The sequence below is a fragment of the Hemitrygon akajei genome, chromosome 5 (genome assembly GCF_048418815.1).
Source record: "Hemitrygon akajei chromosome 5, sHemAka1.3, whole genome shotgun sequence".
NCBI classification, from domain to species: domain Eukaryota; kingdom Metazoa; phylum Chordata; class Chondrichthyes; order Myliobatiformes; family Dasyatidae; genus Hemitrygon; species Hemitrygon akajei.
The window spans coordinates 126617337-126635700 of NC_133128.1; the positions used below are offsets into that span (position 1 = coordinate 126617337).

General features: G+C 36.7%; 1 protein-coding gene across 2 annotated transcripts in view; it reads right to left on the reverse strand.

Moving 5' to 3' along the window:
• The window catches only part of rbm44 (RNA binding motif protein 44), a 100780-nt gene that overhangs the window by 52113 nt on the left and 30303 nt on the right, over positions 1-18364 (reverse strand). The window contains exons 3-7 of one of the 2 annotated variants that reach the window (XM_073044647.1): positions 17937-18016; positions 10208-10222; positions 5639-5839; positions 3514-3694; positions 2577-2626 (exon numbers count right to left, since the gene is read on the reverse strand). In XM_073044647.1, coding sequence (XP_072900748.1) covers positions 2577-2626; positions 3514-3694; positions 5639-5839; positions 10208-10222; positions 17937-18016 — 527 coding nt within the window. The remainder of the gene's footprint in view (positions 1-2576; positions 2627-3513; positions 3695-5638; positions 5840-10207; positions 10223-17936; positions 18017-18364) is intronic. The other variant, XM_073044648.1, reaches the window with a different exon arrangement.

Genomic DNA, 18364 nt, shown 5'->3' on the forward strand with positions numbered 1-18364 from the left:
GAGGGTAGTGGTTGAATAGACTTATGCGAGTTGGAGGTCTATAGTTGTGGTGTTCCGCAGGAATCTCTGCTGGGACCTCTACTGTTTGTGATTTATAAAAGTGACCTAGATGAAAATATGGATGGGTGGGTTAGTAAGTTTACAGGTGATACCAAGATTGGTGGAGCTGTGGATAGTTTAGAAGACGGGCAAAGAATAAAGTAGCCACTCATTGTATCTATGTGATCTTTTGTTGCTGTAGCCCATCCATTTCAAGGGTTAGCATGTTATGTATTCCGAGATGCTCCTCTGCACACTACTGTTGTAACGTATGGTTATTTGAATTACTGCTGCCTTCCTCTCAGTTTGAACCAGTTTGGCCATTCTCTGTTGACACCTCTCATTAACAAGCCATTTTTTCCCACAGATTTGTGGCTTACTGGATGTTTTTTGCATCATATTGTGCACCATTTCAGGAGATCAGCAGTTTCTAAGATACTCAAACCACCCTGCTGGCACCAACAATCATCCACAGTCAGTCACTTAGATCACATTTCTTCTTCATTCTGATGTTTGGTCTGAACAACAACTGAACCTCTTGACCATGTTGATGTTTTTATACACTGATTTTCTGCTTCATGATTAGCTGATTAGATATTTGCATTATCAAGCAGGTGTACTTAATAAGTGGCCACTGAGCATATATTCATCTACAATTTGTATTTTAATTTCCTGTTTCTGTACTAACACATGATGTGACATGAGTAATAATATAAAAATTACTGCCTTTGAAATCTTGCTCAACCAATTTTTGCTTTTTAAACTTGGCCTACACAATTTTATCCCTTCTTTTACCTTCCTTGTCATTGATACCAATATTGACTATAACCTCTAAACATTTGCTCTTCCCTTTCAAAATATTCTGCAGTTATTCAGTGACATCATTAATATTTATGAAATTCTAACCCAATCCTCTTAAAGCTATATATAGTTAAAGAATGGTAGATTCCTTGAGCCAAAGGATGAAATCATCAGGTCTTGGGTCTTGGATTTCAGCATGGACTAGAAGGGCCGAGATGGCCTGTTTCCGTGCTGTAATTATATGGTTATATGGCTATATGAGTCCACTTTAAATTCTATTATTTCCTCCATTGGTTCCTGTCTTGATCAGTTTATGTACTAGGAAACAGCAATTTAATATCAAGCATTCCTCTTGGACATACTTTATTATCTCCTACACCTGCCCTCAATAGAATAATAGATAAAACAAGTAACAGTTAAAAAGCCCAAACAGAAGTATAGTTTCCAATAAGACCTGGAAGTTCCAGAGTTTATATGCAGATCTGGAGCGAATTGGCTGGCTTCCACTCAGGTGGCAGATGCACAATTGACTTCAGCATCCAAAGGTTTCTTAAAGGCAAAGGAAAATGCAGCATCTCCAAGTTTGCGGATGACACGAAGCTGGGCAGCGGTGTTAGCTGTGAGGATGCAGGGTGACTTGGATAGGTTAGGTGAGTGGGCAAATTCATGGTAGATGCAATTTAATGTGGATAAATGTGAGGTTATCCACTTTGGTTGCAAGAACAGGAAAACAGATTATTATCTGAATGGTGGCCAATTAGGAAAAGGGGAGGTGCAATGAGACCTGGGTGTCATTGTACACCAGTTATTGAAAGTGGGCATGCAGGTACAGCAGGCGGTGAAAAAGGCAAATGGTATGTTGGCATTCATAGCAAGAGGATTCGAGTACAGGAGCAGGGAGGTTCTACTGCAGTTGTACAAGGCCTTGGTGAGACCGCACCTAGAATATTGTGTGCAGCTTTTGTCCCCTAATCTGAGGAAAGACATTCTTGCCATAGAGGGAGTACAAAGAAGGTTCACCAGATTGATTCCTGGGATGGCAGGACTTTCACATGAAGAAAGACTGGATCGACTAGGCTTATACTCGCTGGAATTTAGAAGACTGAGGGGGGATCTTATTGAAATGTATAAAATTCTAAAGGGATTGGACAGGCTAGATGCAGGAAGATTGTTTCCGATGTTGGGGAAGTCCAGAATGAGGGGTCACAGTTTAAGGATAAAGGGGAAGCCTTTTAGGACCAAGATGAGGAAAAACTTCTTCACACAGAGAGTGGTGAATCTGTGGAATTTTCTGCCACAGGAAACACTTGAGGCCGGTTCATTGGCTATATTTAAGAGGGAGTTAGATATGGCCCTTGTGGCTAAAGGGATCAGGGGATATGGAGAGAAAGCAGGTACAGGGTTCTGAGTTGGATGATCAGCCATGATCATACTGAATGGCAGTGCAGGCTCCAAGGGCCGAATGGCCTACTCCTGCACCTATTTTCTATGTTTCTATGAAACAGCCAGCATCTCTACTTTTGATCAGCCTAGTAATTCCTACTACAAAATGAATGTAATAAAGGCCTGGAAGTCATTATCAACCAATAATACACTGAGCCTGAAGTATAGAATAGCACATGACATAAAGCTGCTTGGATAAAGTACCTAACTGGCACAACACTATTATTACCTCCCAAAACAGACTTTGAGAAGAAGTAAAGTGAATGACTAGCCATATACAAATTGAAAATTACCTATAATTTAAACAGCTTTGATCCTGAGAAGATGGTGATTTCTCTCCCAACTGAATAAGAGAAAAGGAAAAAGGTTATAATCAACTATCAAAACAATTCTAATCTGCAAATCCTCTCCTTTATTCTTTCACAAAGTAAATGTTTACATGCCTTCACTGTAGTTGGTCTTGCTGAAATCTCACCCCACTCATGACTGTGGAAACCAATTGTTAAATCAGCTAACTTGGGGGTGAACTGGGATCCCTTTTGCCTTTATTTTAGTCAGCTAAATCATTAAGAAACCATATGTACTTTATGGTGAAAATGTCTCCCATTTTGCTACAGAGATATGTGTCTCTTTTTTCCAAGGTTTCATTATGAACTGGTCTAGTGCCTAATCATTTAGAGAAATGACAGTTATACAGTGCAATAGACTTGTTAAGATTTGTAGATGACATAACTGAATAGTTCTAGCTGGAAACTCAAAATTTTGCAAAGGATTCATTAACCTGATCCTTCAATATGGTAAATGTATAAGACTCTTAGGATCTGAAGACCAAAATAATTTTAAGAGAGGTCTCTGGGCTTTGAAATTCTATTCACTCAGTTCCAGATAACCAATGCTCCACAATCTGGATTGTGCTGAGTTACTAAACTACAGGAAACTAAAGTGTGTAACATAAATAAACAACATGGTTTTTAGTTGGTTAAAATCAAACAACATGTAATATCTCTATGTTACTGAGACTAGACTTGTCCTGAATGCAATTAGTTGCAATTGCTAAGGAAAGAAGGATACATTCCAATATAAGCAAATAGAAATTCCAGGAACATGGATAGATGTAAAGAATATTAAAAGTGGTGTGGTTTTTCAGTCATTAAGTATCTGGCTATTCAAGAAAAAGATAAAATCTACCTGGCATCAGCAATACAGACAATTCTCTAAATCATTTCATACCATAGCTGGAACAAATGTAGCATGTGGCAGACTCCTTAACTCAACAGATAGCAAAGGGAGACTGTCCAAAGATATTCCTTCTAGCACTTTCTTCCTTATGCTCTCATAGTTATCTTTAAGCTCTTGTAAAGCAGAGGATAACGCAGTTGCATTGTCAGTGTCTACTTCAAATCCTGGGAACCTTTATAATAGTTAAGTGAAAAAAAAGTTCTCAGACAAAAATACAAAACAGGAATTTACACAATTTTATCTTAACAAGGAGCTAGAAAATTTTGGACTGAACTCTTCTTCAAAGTGATTTGTTACCACATTTAACACTGAAAACTTGAACAAGTAGATTGTATAGCTGACAACCTAAATAATTATAAAAATACCATGGCACAAACCTTCTTATCTTAAAATACTTCATCTGATTAGTTCATTTGTTGAACTAGTCGGCCAACTTTTGGACATTACTATTCCCCAATAAAGTAACAAATAAAAAAGGCAGAGTAACTGTGATTACCTTAACACTACAACCAATTTATTTTTTAGGAAGCTCTTATATACTTTGTGAAACTATGATATACGTGACGGAACAACGGAATCCATAAGACACTGGTTTTAGACAAGCTGACATTGTCTGCATGTTGAAATTGTGGGGTCTGAATTTGAACTAATTTAAGATGAGTTAAGTTGCCAAAAAATAGCTACTTATTTCTATACATTTAGAAACATCAGTTTCTCAATACTCTTACAGAGTTTTTGTTAGTATAGCTGAACAGAACTAGACAGCAGATGAAAAGGAGGAAATGTCAAAATGAATTAAGTTATTATACATGACATCTGTTAAGTTCCAAACTAAAAAGGAACCTGCCAATACTTAAATATTCTACCACCTTGCTTCCCCCATCTCAGTTTGAAAAATAGATAGCTAAGTATTGGACAACTGTTGGTGCCATGCAAATATTGTGAACTGAGGTTCATCATTTTGATCTCGGTTGTGATGTTATAAATGTTGGTGATATGGTTTCTGTTGTGAGCAACATAAACAATTCATATTGAATATGCCTATTAAGCTTCCAAGGGGTTTCACAGAAAGGTCAAATGAGAAAATAAAATCACTCAAGGAGATAACTGGACACATGACTAAAAGCTGGATTAAGGAGATACATTTTAAAGAGGGTCTTGAAAAAAAAGGCAGTTTTTTTTTGGATGGAATGAACTACAATTTTGGTAGCTGAAGATGGTGAAATAATTCAGTGTGGAGATAACTTTCAAAAATATAGAGCAAATTACAGAGATAGGGAGGAAAGAGAAGGTTAGATATTTTTAAGCAGATTTTCTTCTGCATGACTATGATCGGGATCAGTTGGGACATTCTGTGTGCCTGAGATAGCAAGGAACCATTGAATTGTGCATTGTGGGAGTGTGATTTGAAAAAGCAAGTGGGGCAAATTAAGATTGTCATGTAATTAGGCACTTGGCAAAGAGCAATAAAAAGTTAGGTTTAAGCAGAGCGGCTATTATTGGAGTGGGATAGTGGGGAAGTTGACACTTTGGCTTGAGAGGCTTCAGCAAGAAGAGGCTGATGCTATAGGTAGGTTTCGGGTCATTTTTCTTTCCTTTTTTCTTACTGCACAATTAGAGCAGTGGAAATGCCAGACAGGACAGTGGAATACTCTTGTTGCAGGATCTGGGAAGATGTACCTGCTCCTTAACCAGGGCTATGACTTGATCTGAGATGTCCCTAGCTCTAGCACCTGAGAGGCAAAACCTCCTGTCTGTTCCCCTAACTGATGAGTCCCTTATCACTAAAGCTTGTCTCTTCTTCCTTCTTCCCTTCTGAGCCACAGAGCCAAACTCATTGCCAGAGACCTGACCACTGTGGTTTCCTCTTTTAAAAAGAGGCTGCAAAGCAATTGCTCAATTAAATGTCACAATTGTGCTGAACTTAAAAGTTTTAGAATAAAAGATTCGGAGTCATCAATATTAGAAAAGAATTATGCATGATTTTTAAAAATAATTGGAACCTTTAAGTTGATCTCTTACCCTGAGGCATATCACTTATGAAGAACCATTTTTAAACTCTATTAGATATGACAAATACATGAAGTTCACAATTACACCATCTCTATACACCTACCCCAGGTCTCCAAAAATGCTCTGTTCAATATCCACATTGTGAATTCTCCAGCAATGCTGTCGACACATCCAGTATTGCATTTTTAAAAGTTGTAACTCTGCCTTCATCGTTCGTTGTTTCATACAGCAACAGCAGTCTGATGAATGATTTTCATCTTTGGTGACAGAATGGTAAACTGAACCCTGATGTTTTAGCCCTATACTTTAAAACAAAATGTAAAAGCTGATATTTAGAAAAACTTCTCGGTACAACTTAAAGTTTTGGAACACCACTAATTGAAATTTAGTCAGTTATGTCAGGTTCCTACCAGATTTCTACAGATTGAGCTTTCACTTCTAAAACATTACATCCTTTATCACCTCCTATCAAGATTCCAAGAAATACAATAGAATCAATGAAAAACTAAACACAAAGACTGAGAAACAACCAATGTGTAAAAGAACACAACTGCGCAAGCACAAAAATAAATAAATAATGCCAAGAACAAGAATTGTAAAGTCCTTGAAAGCAAGTCTATAGGTTGTGGTTTCAGTTCAGTATTGAGGTGAATGAATTTATCTGTAATGGTTCAGCAGCCTATTAGTTGAAGGGTAATAACTGTTCCTGCACCTGGTGGTATGAGACCCAAGGCTCAATAGGTAACATTTAATACAGAGCAGCATTGATATCTATACTGCTTGTTGCACAAATTATTTCCTTAATGAAACAGGGAAAACTATTAATTCCCTTGAATTAACCAACATTAGGTTGTACTTAATTAGTACAATATGAGTGTCACTGGCAATGCTTTCTACCCATTCAAAATACCCTCATAGTTAGACATTAGACATTTTCCTCAGGTAAAGTTTGAGTGTTCCAGGAACGTGACCCAGCAATGAATCTGTAGTTTATTTTTAAACCAGGAAGCTGAAGCAGAGGTTTTTCTGTATTTTTGAATAATTTGGAGGCATTGCTGAAGAAAACCGAGAGAATTGCTACAGTATAGATAGAGTTTACTGCAGCCAGACTATATTAAGTGGTGGAGGTGAGGGCATGCTAAGGAAGATGAATTGGCGCAAGTCAAGGAGTTTGTTTCCTGGATATGCAGAACTTCCTGAGCATTATTAGAATTACATCTATTCAGTGAAGCAGGAAGAAATCCACAATGGAGTAAGATGCTTCATTTGTTGCTGGATACTTAACACATTGTTAGTTCATAAATGAAATATCCTACTGCCTATTGTATAGAGCACAGTGGCAAGATAGACAAACAACTGAAGGGTATATCTAGAGGAAGAATTTGAATAAGGGAACCTTCAAGTTGAAGCTTTAGACTTTTGGAATCAGACTATTGGTGAAAGTAATGTGAGATAACAAGACTTAAGTATCATCTTAGGTCCCCTCCCACCTAAAGACACCTAAGACCTCCCACTGATCTGATGAGAATGTCATCAGAAGAATAAAAATTTAATTTTCACAAACATCTTCATAACCTGCAAAAGTAATGGTAATGTCTAGTTTGTGGTAGTATTGCTACCTTAATTAGATAGCAGTACAATGCTGGTCCCGACAGCCAGTAATTCAGTGATCAAAAAGTATAACTCTGAAGGCATTTGGGATCTAAAATATTCCACAGATAAGGCAGCCATCTGGTAATAATGCAATAGAGTTGATGTTTTTTATCAAAGACCTTTTACCAGAGTTGGAAATGTTGTAAGTGAAATAAATATTGAATTGCAAATATTGAAAAGGAGTGGAAGAAATAAATGGAAACATCTGTAAAGGAGTAGGGACCAAGAGCACGACAAACACTCCATTCATTTCCTATCTACACTTCCTCTAAAAATAATCTTTTATAATTTATTAACTTTTGTCATCCTCTGAACACCACCAATCTCTCCTGGTTTTCATCTATTTAAAACCTTCCCTTTTCTTTCTTTCATCTTCTCTGCCACCTACTGATTCAGTTTTATTTATTTACTAGACAACTGGGTGACTCGGGACACCCTTTGTGAGAAAGGTAGTGCAGTCTGATGAGACCTTTTATCATCTGTCTCTTCCTCTCTCCTCCTTCTGTGTCAGTTGTTGTCATTCTGGAGGCACACAGCCCTTTCATCCTTCGTCTCCTCGTCTCTTCTACCTTTTGTTCTTTCTCTCTGATCCTGGAGTTGTGCAGCCCTGGCCTGATCCGATTCTTGTTCTCTCCTCCTTCTGTGCCTATTGTTGTCATTTTGGAGACGTGCATGCCTCTCTTCCTCTGTCTCTTCTTCTCTCATCATTTTTGTCCTGTCTCTTTGATCCTGCAGTCGTGCGGCCCTAGACTCATCCGATTCTTTTTCTCTCCCTCTCCTTGCCTCTTCCCGACGACATTTGGCATCATCTCTTGACCACAATGTCCCCCTTCTCTTTCCACGCGGCATAATTAGGCTGACAATATTCTTTTCCCTTAATGCTGGATAAAAGATACAAAGCAGTAACACCAAATATTCCGGGATGCTGATTTCTCTTGATGACGTGGTTGGCGCTCTCCTAGATGAATGTGATATAGTCACCGCTGACTGCAGCAAAGGGTTTGATGGGTGTTTTGAAGTACTCCATTATAGTAAGATTTAATTATCTTTTATTGACGGGTCGCAGTTTGATCTGTCCCAATCCTGCACATGCTGATTGTGATTAGCAGAATGTGACCACTCGAAATAGAGCTGCCCTGTCCTTTTGCTGCATTTGGTGTCGCTGCTGTGAGCATCAAGAGGCGCTGCTGAGGCTGGTCGCGTCGCGGTTTCCATTACAGCTGGAATTGGCTCGGGTTGTGGAAAGCGGGGCCTGCTGATTGACGAGTGAGCAATTTTATACGAACATATAACCCCGAACTTTGCATGCATTCTGTAAGTTAGCTAATTTTAAGTCACTTTAGTCAAAAAAAAATGCCGCTGTAATGCAGTTTGGGCTAACTGGAGGTCACAAACAGACAAACAGAGCATGAGAATTTTAGTAGTATATAGATTACATCTACTTTGAAACATACAGCAAAATACGTTGTTTGCATTAACAACCAACACAACTTACTTTTAAAAATTTTAATGAAAGATCATGAAACTGAACCAAAAACATGGTTCCACAGATGCTGCCTTATAGACAAATATTTCAAGCATTTTGGTTTTAGCACTAATTCAGTTATTAACTACTCTAAGATCACTTGCCTTGAATATACATATTCTTAATGTGCCCTGTCCATTTCTTTAATTGGTACCAAAATAACTGTCCTTCAAAATTTCAGCTAGCTACATTGTTTTATAGTGATAGAATTAAACTTCTAATAGTCTATTATTATGGTAGGATCTGAAGATTCTTTAACAGTACCAAGCAATAGCTAGACTCCAGATCAAGGTATCAAACTATAATTAAAGGCATTGTATCTGCAAATGTTCTCAATTTAAAATAGAAATTAATTATTGAATAGCAGTATTTCACTATACTTTGCTAAATCAAAATGAAATAATATGTATTTGTCTACTATCAGATGAAAATATTTTCAAGAGATATTAGACAAATACATTTTATTTCATAAGTTCAAAATCACAATCAGGTTTAATATCACTGGCATAAGCCATGAAACTTGTTTTGTGGCAACAGTGCAATGCATAATATTAAAAAATATAAATTATATTCGTAAAGAAGATATTTCACATTCTTTCAAAGGATGGAAGGGTATACATTTTCACTCACCCTCTCAATCCAGATCGAGAGGCGTCTCTATCCTGTTTGATCAGAATGTATCCTTTATTCAACATGTAATTTCTGATACAAATGGGTGCTTTGTTATTGTTTCGGGTAGTCTTGAGAATAAACTAATGGTATTTGTGAATGTATACGCTCCAAATACAGATGACTCCTTGCTCTTTGAACGTCTTTTCTCTTTTCTGCCTGATTTGAATCGGTAATCCTTAGTGATGGGTGGAGATTTTAATTTTTGGCTTGACCCTAGATTAGACCGCTCTTCAAGTAAAACCCGTCACTAATAAATCAGTCCTACTTTGTAAATCTTTTCTATTTCAATGTAGTATTCTCGACATGTGGCGTTTTTTCCACCCCCAAGAAAAGGAATATTCATATTTCTCTCAGGTTCATCATATGTACTCTCGGATTGACTACTTTTTTATAGACAGAAACTTGCTTCCACTGGTACAATCCTGTGATTATAAGGAGATTGCTTTGTCTGATCATGCACCTGTGCTTCTGGCTTTAAGATTACCTGTTTACTCTGTACCAAATAGAAGTTGGAGTTTTAACTTATCATTGTTATCTGATAAAAATTTTCTAAAGTTTTTGGAAAACCATATTACTTTTTTCTTTAAAGAAAATTTTAAAGGAGATACTGCTGGTACTATAGTCTGGGATACTTTTAAAGCCTATATTCTTGGAAAAATTATCTCTTACTCTACCTATATAAAGAAGAAAGCTGACAAAGAAAGGTCTGACTTAGCAGCAATATTAAAAGATCTTGATCGAAAGTATGCCCTATCTCCAGATCCAAGTATATATAATAAGCGGATTGAAATCCAATCCAAGTATGAACTTCTGCTGACTTACCCAATTGACCGACAGCTGTTGAGAGATAAAACTCAATTTTACATTCACGGGGATAGAACAGGTAGAATATTAGCCAATTGCTTACAGTTAATCGTCAAATCACAGAAATTTTTAAAGATAATGGTACTAAGATATCCGACCATTCTGAAATTAACAACGTATTTAAAGACTTCTACCTTAAGTTGTATCAGTCTGACTCTTCTTCAGATGATACCCATATGTTTTTTTCAGTAATATCAACATTCCTACATTGTCTGCTGATAGCCTAACACAGTTAGATCAGCCTATTTCCAATGAAGAAGTGGCTGACGCTATACGTGCTTTACATTCTGGTAAGACCCCAGGACCTGATGGCTTTCCTGGGGAGTTTTATAAAACTTTTACTACGTTACTTACACCTTATTTATCCTCTGTTTTATCAGAGTCCTTTAAATCAGGTAAACTCCCTCAATCTTTTTATGAAGCATTTATTTCTCTTATTCTTAAAAAAAATCCAGCTGAATGTTCTTCATATAGACTGATTTCTTCATTAAATGTTGATGCAAAAATTTTTATCCAAAATCTTAGCTCGAAGACTTGAAAATATTTTACCATCTATTATATCACATGACCAGATAGGATTTATTAAAAATCGTTACTCACATTTTAATATACGTTGGTTATTGAATGTGATATATTCACCATCCAAAAAAATATTAGAGTGTACATTATCCTTAGATGCAGAAAAAGCCTTTGATAAGATTGAGTGGAATTATCTTTTAAGACCTTAGAAAAGTTTAATTTTGGGCCTAATTTTGTTCGTTGGGTTAAATTAATTTACTTGTCTCCTACCGCTCAGGTTATTACTAACGCTCAAATTTCTAAGCCCTTTAAATTACAGTGGGGAACTAGACAAGGTTGTCCTCTTAGTCCTTTACTTTTTGCTTTAGCTATAGAACCCTTAGCAATAGCATTTCGAGAATCTAAGGACATTACTGGTATACTAAGGGAAGGTATGACTCATAAAATTTCATTCTACGCTGATGATATTTTACTTTTTATCTCTAACACTGAAACTTCTTTACCTTCGGTTCTTTCTTTAATTTCCCAGTTTAGTTTTTTTTTTCAGGATATAAGCTGAACTTACATAAAAGTGAGCTATTTCCTTTAAATGACCTAATGTCATCAAATGCCAAATTTCCATTCCAAGTTGTTACAAGTCAATTTACATATCTAGGTGTAACAATTACTAAAAACTTCAAGAACTTATTTAAAGAAAACTTAAACCCCTTATTGAATTATGTGAAAAAGACACTTTCTAAATGGTCTCCTCTTTCTTTATCCCTAATTGGCCGAATTAATTTGATTAAAATGAAGATTATTCCTAAATTTTTATATCTTTTTCAGGCTTTACCTATTTTTATTCCTAAGACCTACTTTGATTCTTTAGATTCAATTTTAACATCTTATATTTGGAATAATAAACAAGCTCATTTAAGTAAAGTTTACCTAAAAAGAAATAAAGAGATGGGTGGATTAGCCCTACCCAATTTTAGGTTTTACTATTGGGCTGCCAATATAAGGAATATTACTTTCTGGTCCTATTATATTTATTGTAAATATTGTCCATCATGGGTCTCCTTAGAAGTTAATTCTGTAAAAAATTCCTCTATTGTCTCTCTTCTTGGATCATACTCTTCTTTTTCAGCAAATAAAACAACAGATAACATAATTGTTAAGCAAACTTTTAAGGATTTGGTCTCAATTTAGAAATTTTTTTGGTTTAGCGAATTTTTCGTTATCATCTCCCATCCTCCTTAATTATTTTTTTTTATCCCTTCCATGACTGACAAAGTCTTTAAGGAAAGGGATGAACTAGGAATTGTGTTTTTGGGACCTGTTTATCTCAGGATCTCTTGCTTCATTTGACCAACTGTCAACTAAATTTGCACTCCCAAAAACACGTTTTTAGAGATACCTTCAAATTAGAGATTTCTTACGTTTCCAATTAACTACTTTTCCTATAGGTCCTGATAAAAATTTACTGGACGATCTTTTAAATTTAAAACCTTTCGTTAATGGTTCTATTACCAGTGTCTATAACTTGTTGATTGATTCTAGACAAGACTTTTTAGATAAAATAAAAAAAGCTTGGGAGGATGACCTAAATTGTCAGATTTCTGATGAAAGATGGAATAAAATTCTTAAATGGGTTAATAAATCATCATTCTGTGCTCGTCATTCTCTTCTACAATTTAAAGTGGTTCATAGAGCTTATATTTCTAAACAGAAGCTGTCCAGTTTTTATCCAAATGTTTCTCCACTTTGTAATAAATGCAACTCTGCTGATGCTTCTTTAATTCATATGTTTTGGTTTTGCCCTAAAATTGAGAAGTTTTGGCGGGAAGTATTCCATACCTTCTCACAACTTTTTAGGGTCCAATTTGACCCAAATCCCCTTACTGCCTTGTTTGGTATTATTGCAAATGAAGATATAACTTTAAGTACTCCTAACCTACAGGTTTTAGTTTTTACCTCTCTTTTAGCAAGGAGAGCAATCTTGCTTAAATGGAAGGAGCCTACCCCTCCTACACATCTTCAATGGCTACGTGATATTATGTCTTATTTAAATTTAGAAAAGATCCACTGCTCAGTCTTAAATTCGAAACAATCTTTTTATGATATCTGGGGACCTTTCCTAAATTACTTTTCCAATTTATAAAGCTTAACAGTGCACAGACTTTTATGTATATTTTTATCTTCTCTTCTTAAGCGAATATGTTTTTTTTCTAATTATCCATTATCATCCATCAGCTTTTTTCTTTGGTAGTTGGTAGGGGGTTGACTTTTTTTAAAATATAAAAAAATTATTTTATGATGTATGACCTATCTTTAAATTTTTGATTACAGAGTAGTATTAGTATACCTTTATGTGTTATGTTATAACATTTTGATCAATTTTATTACAATATATGAATGTACACAAGTTATGTTGAGATGCATCTATGTGTTGCACTCTGTAAATTGTTTTTTCTTCTGAATAAAAATATTGTAAAAAGAAAAAATATAAATTACTATATATATATATACTGTATATACATAGACACACATACATATATCACATACATACAGCACACACATTAAAATAGTGCAAATAGAGAGCAAAAATGAAGTGAGGTAGTGTATGTGGATTCATTGTCCATTCAGAAATCTGATGGCAGACAGGAAGAAATGATTCCAAAAACTTTGAGTGTGTATATTTAGGTTCCTGTAACTCTTCCTTGATGGTAGCAATTAGAAGCGGGCATGTCCTGGGTGATGAGGGTCACTAATGATTGATGCTGCCTTTTTGAGGCATCGCCTTTTGAAGATGTCCTCAATGCTGGAGATGCTAGTGTTCATGATGGAGCTGACTGCATTTGCCACTTTCTGCAGCTTTTTCCCATTTTGTGCAGTGCCCCTTCCCATACCAGATGATGATGCAACCAGTTGGAATGCTCTCCATGCTCTATCTGCAAAAAGCTGCGGGAGTCTTTGGTGACTTACCCAATCTCTTCAAACTCCTAATGAAATATAGCCACCGTAGTGCCTTTTTCATAATTGAATCAATATGTTGGGCCCAGGATAAATCTCCAGAGATGTTAACACCCAGGAACTTAAATTGCTCACTTTTTCCACTGCTGATCCCTCAATAAGGATTGGTGTGTGTTCCCCCAACTTCCTCCTCCTGAAGTTCACAATCAAATTTTTGGTCTTACTTACACTGTGCAACTAGCTGATCTGTCTCACTCCTGTATACCTCCTTACACCATCTGAAATTCTGCCAGTCACAGCTGAGTCATTGGCAACTTTATAGATGGCATTTGAGCTGTGCCTAGCTTCACAGTCATCGGTGTAAAGAAAGTAGAGCAGTGGGCTAAGCCGGTCAGTGAGGAGGTGTTACATTGGATCCGCACTGAAAGTGGTCTCCCAATGAGGAAGGATCCAATTACAGAGGCAGGCAAAGAGGCCCAGGCTTTGGAACTTGTTGATTACTACAGCGAAGCCTTGGATCAATTAATTATCTATGATACACAGGGGTTAAGTTTCTATAGTTTCAGAAAACCAAAGAAATAACCAACCGATCTGGTAAAAAGGACTAACAGTTCAAATTTGCCTTTTACATACTAGAAATAAACATGAATGAATAGTGTAACACTATTCATCTGAACAAATTGAAATTGAAAGTAAATACTTCTCACTTTCACAACTCTCAAATCATCATGATTTGTTGTATCTTGTAAATATTTCACTATCACATGTTGAAAAAAAATCTCCACTGGAGGAGGGTGGAAATAGAGCGTTTATTTTCACACTGAAGGCATATAAGCAGATGCATGCTGCAGGAATTGGTGCTGGGTCCTTTGTTGTTTGTCATATATATTAAAAGATTTGGAAGATAATGTGGGTGGCATGATTAATAAGTCTGCATATGCTACCAAAATTAGTGGTATAAAAGATTATCTAAGGTCACAACAAGATCCAGATCAACTAGGAAAGTGGACAAAGGGAATGGCTAATAGAATTTAACTCAGACAAGGGCAATGCTTGGGAAATTAAACCCTATCAGGACTTAAGCAATAAGCAGCTGTGGCAAATATCTTTGAATAGTGAGACCTAAGCGTATAAGAACATAGTTCCCCAAAACTGGTGACACAGGTAGATAGAGTAATGAAGATATTTGGTGTGCCTCTCTTTATCAGCAAGGCATTGACAAAATGAGTTAAAACAGTATATTACAGTTGTTTAGGTCTCAGAGTTCTGATTGCAATTCTCATTACCACACTACAAGAAGGATGGTTCAAGCTTGAGAGGGTTCAGAAAAGACTCATTGGAAAGTTGTCTAGATTTAATGGCTTGAGTTATAAGGAATCTGGATAGGTTGGGACAGTCTCCTCCGGTGTGAAGAATGCTGAGGGGTAGTACTCATTGTCCTAGGGTTTAATAAGATTGAGAGGAATAGTCACAGCCTTTTTCCAAGAGTAGGGGAGCCAAAAACTAGAAGGCATAGGTTCAAGGTGAAGGGGGAAAGATTTAAAGGGCATCTGAGGGGCAAGCTTTTCAAACAGAAGGAGGTGGAATATGGAACAAGCTGCCAGAGAAGCTTGAGGTAGGTACAATTACAACATTTGGTCAGGCACATGAATTGGCAAGGTTTCAAGGGATTTGAACTAAATGCAGACAAATGAGATAAATGTAAACATAATAGTACAGCACAGGAACAGGCCCATTCTCACACAATGTTTGCAGAAAAACCTAGATTAAGTTGGGCCATACGGTGTTACATTATAAATCTATGACAGTGAGGTTTTCAAATTCTCTGACCAAGATGGTTGTGGAGACTCGGTTGCTGAGTCCAGTTAAGACAGAGAGAAACAGGGAAGAATGGGATATAGAATAGTGCAGGAAAATGGCACTGTGATGAAACTTCACACTCCAGAGTGTTTCTATGGAATATACTTAATGACTGCTTCTCATCTTATTGTTTTAAAGAATAATATACACTCGGTGACAAACAAGAGAAAATCTGCAGGTGTTGGAAATCCACGCAACACACACAAAACGTTAGAGGAACTCAGTAGGCCAGGCAGCATCTATGGAAAAGAGTAGAGTCGAAGTTTCCGGCTGAGACCCTTCAGCAGGACTCAGTGACCACTTTATTAGGTACACCAGTACACCTGCTTGTTAATGTGAATCATGTGGCAGCAACTCAATGTATAAAAGCATACAGAGAAGGTCAAGAGATTCAGTTGTTCAGACCAAATATCAGAATGGGGAAGTAATGTGATCTAAATGACTTTGACGTGGAATGATTCTTGGTGCCAGTTGGGGTGGTTTCTGTATTTCAGAAAGAGTTGCTCTCCTGGGATTTTTATGCACAACGATTTCTAGAGTTTACAAAGGATGGTACGAAAACTAAAAACATCCCATGAGTGGCAGTTCTGTGGATGAAAATGCTTTGTCAATGGGAAAAGTCAGAGGAGAATGACAGGACTGGTTCAAGCTGACAGGAAGGTGACAGTAACTCAAATAACCACGTGTTACAATAGCAGTGTGCAGACGAGTGTATCTGAACGCACCGCATGTTGAACCTTGAAGTGGATGAGCTCCCCTACACTCAGTCACCACTTTATTAGATACAGGAGGTACCTGATAAAGTGACCACTTAGTGTATATGTGATGGTGTTCCAGGTTCATAAACTGAGGAAGCAACTAGAGAGGAAGCTAATTTATGCTTGTATATTGATAAAGTGTTAATTGATTTTATGTTGTGCATTGGATGAACAGGCTGCATTGGTCACCTACTGGTATCTGCCAAAGTGCAGCATGCATAAACGTGGAGAGCATCATTCACTATAGCTTCCTCAGTTCACCTGGAAAACCCACTGGCTCCAGAAGGTAAAAGGAGAGCAGTGTCATATGTTCTTAACTGCCTGCAAGATTGTCTACGTACAGCTATACACCTGCTCATTAATTCAAATATCTAATCAGCCAGTTATGTAGAAGCAACACCAAGCACAAAAATATGCAAACATGGTCAAAAGGTTCAGTTGCTGTTCAGACCAAATATCAGAATGAGGAAAAAATAAGATCTAAGTGACTGACCATGGAGTGAATGTTGGTGCCAGGCACGGTGGTTTGAGTATCTCAGAAACTGCTAATTCCCTGGGATTTTCACACACAAGTCTCTAGAGTTTACAGAGAATGGTGCAAGAAACAAAAATAGACATCCATTGAGTGATAGTTCTGAAGACAAGAGCACCTTGTTAATGAGAGTTCAGAGGAGAATGGCCAGACTGGTTCAAGCTGACAGTACTACGCGTTGAACCTTGAGGTGGATGGACTACAGCAGCAGGAGACCACACTAAGTTCCACTCCTGTACCTAATAAACTGGCCACTGAGTCTATGTAATTGATTAAAGAATTATCCATTCAAAATGTTATTACTTTTATTTAGAAAAATCTTTTTTACTCAATTTAAGGAACCTGCTGACATTTCTTCTGCACTAAATCCTTGTTATTCACTCAGTTACTATCTACAGATCCATGCAGGCATTCATGAAATCGGCTTTGTATTTCTTGGAATGCTGGTACCAAATTATTCCCTTATCAAACCAGTTGTGGAGACCTAGTTGATATGATCTATAGTTATTACGGGAATGAAGGGAAAGGGTTAGCCCAAGAAAGTGTCATTGCCAGCAGCCTTAATGGCATTCATGAAAATCCATGGCATGAACAAGCAATTGAAGAATATAGTATTAATTAAATGTTGATAATCTTTTCTACATGCTCAATAAATACCCCACTACCCAGTGCTAAAAAGCAGTGACACCTGTTTCAGTGTCAAAGTTTCTACATGTTTCAAAAACATTTTAGTTACAACTCTAAGATACAACACCGAAGAGATATCTTACTCAATTTGGCTTTACTGATTTTGAATGACAATTTCTTAATGTACAAGGGCAATATCCTAAATATTTTGTGCTATCCAGTCATACAGAAGGGTTATCAAATAGACTATCTTTCTGACAAAAACAATGTGACCATAATGTGTAGCCAGTTTAAGATTGTTTATTGTTTTCAGCATCCAATTGTAAAGGAGAATGAAATAATTGTTACTCCATTCTCATTTTCTAGACTAAAAAAGGAATTAAAGTTTCAGGTCAAAGTAGGGACTTATGGATTAATTTAGAAATGGATCTAGAATTACCTTTTACTTAATTTCTTTAACTCTTTAAGTTCACCCGGAACTTTCTTCAGTTTGGTTTTACATCTGTTATTGACCAATTCCTGCAAGAAAAATATAATTTCGGTTGCAGTAAGCATTCAAATATTGCATCTGTTGTATTGAAGTTTTTCCTTGACATGGATAAACATAAGATGGTTATACCAAGATCAAAGAATATGCTTGGTAAATATAAGCTGTGTGGTGGTAGATTACAATATATCATGCATGGAAAGCATTTGGACTAAAGGCTTATTAAAGCTAGTACAGAATGAGCAGTGAAAATATTGTATCTTACAGTATTTCAAAGGAATGAAATGTGATCCGGGGATGATGGTAAACCTGGAGCCCTAGGAATACCACAATGTTGCAGGGAAGTAAAATGATAAATGAGTTTAGGACAGTGGAAAGAT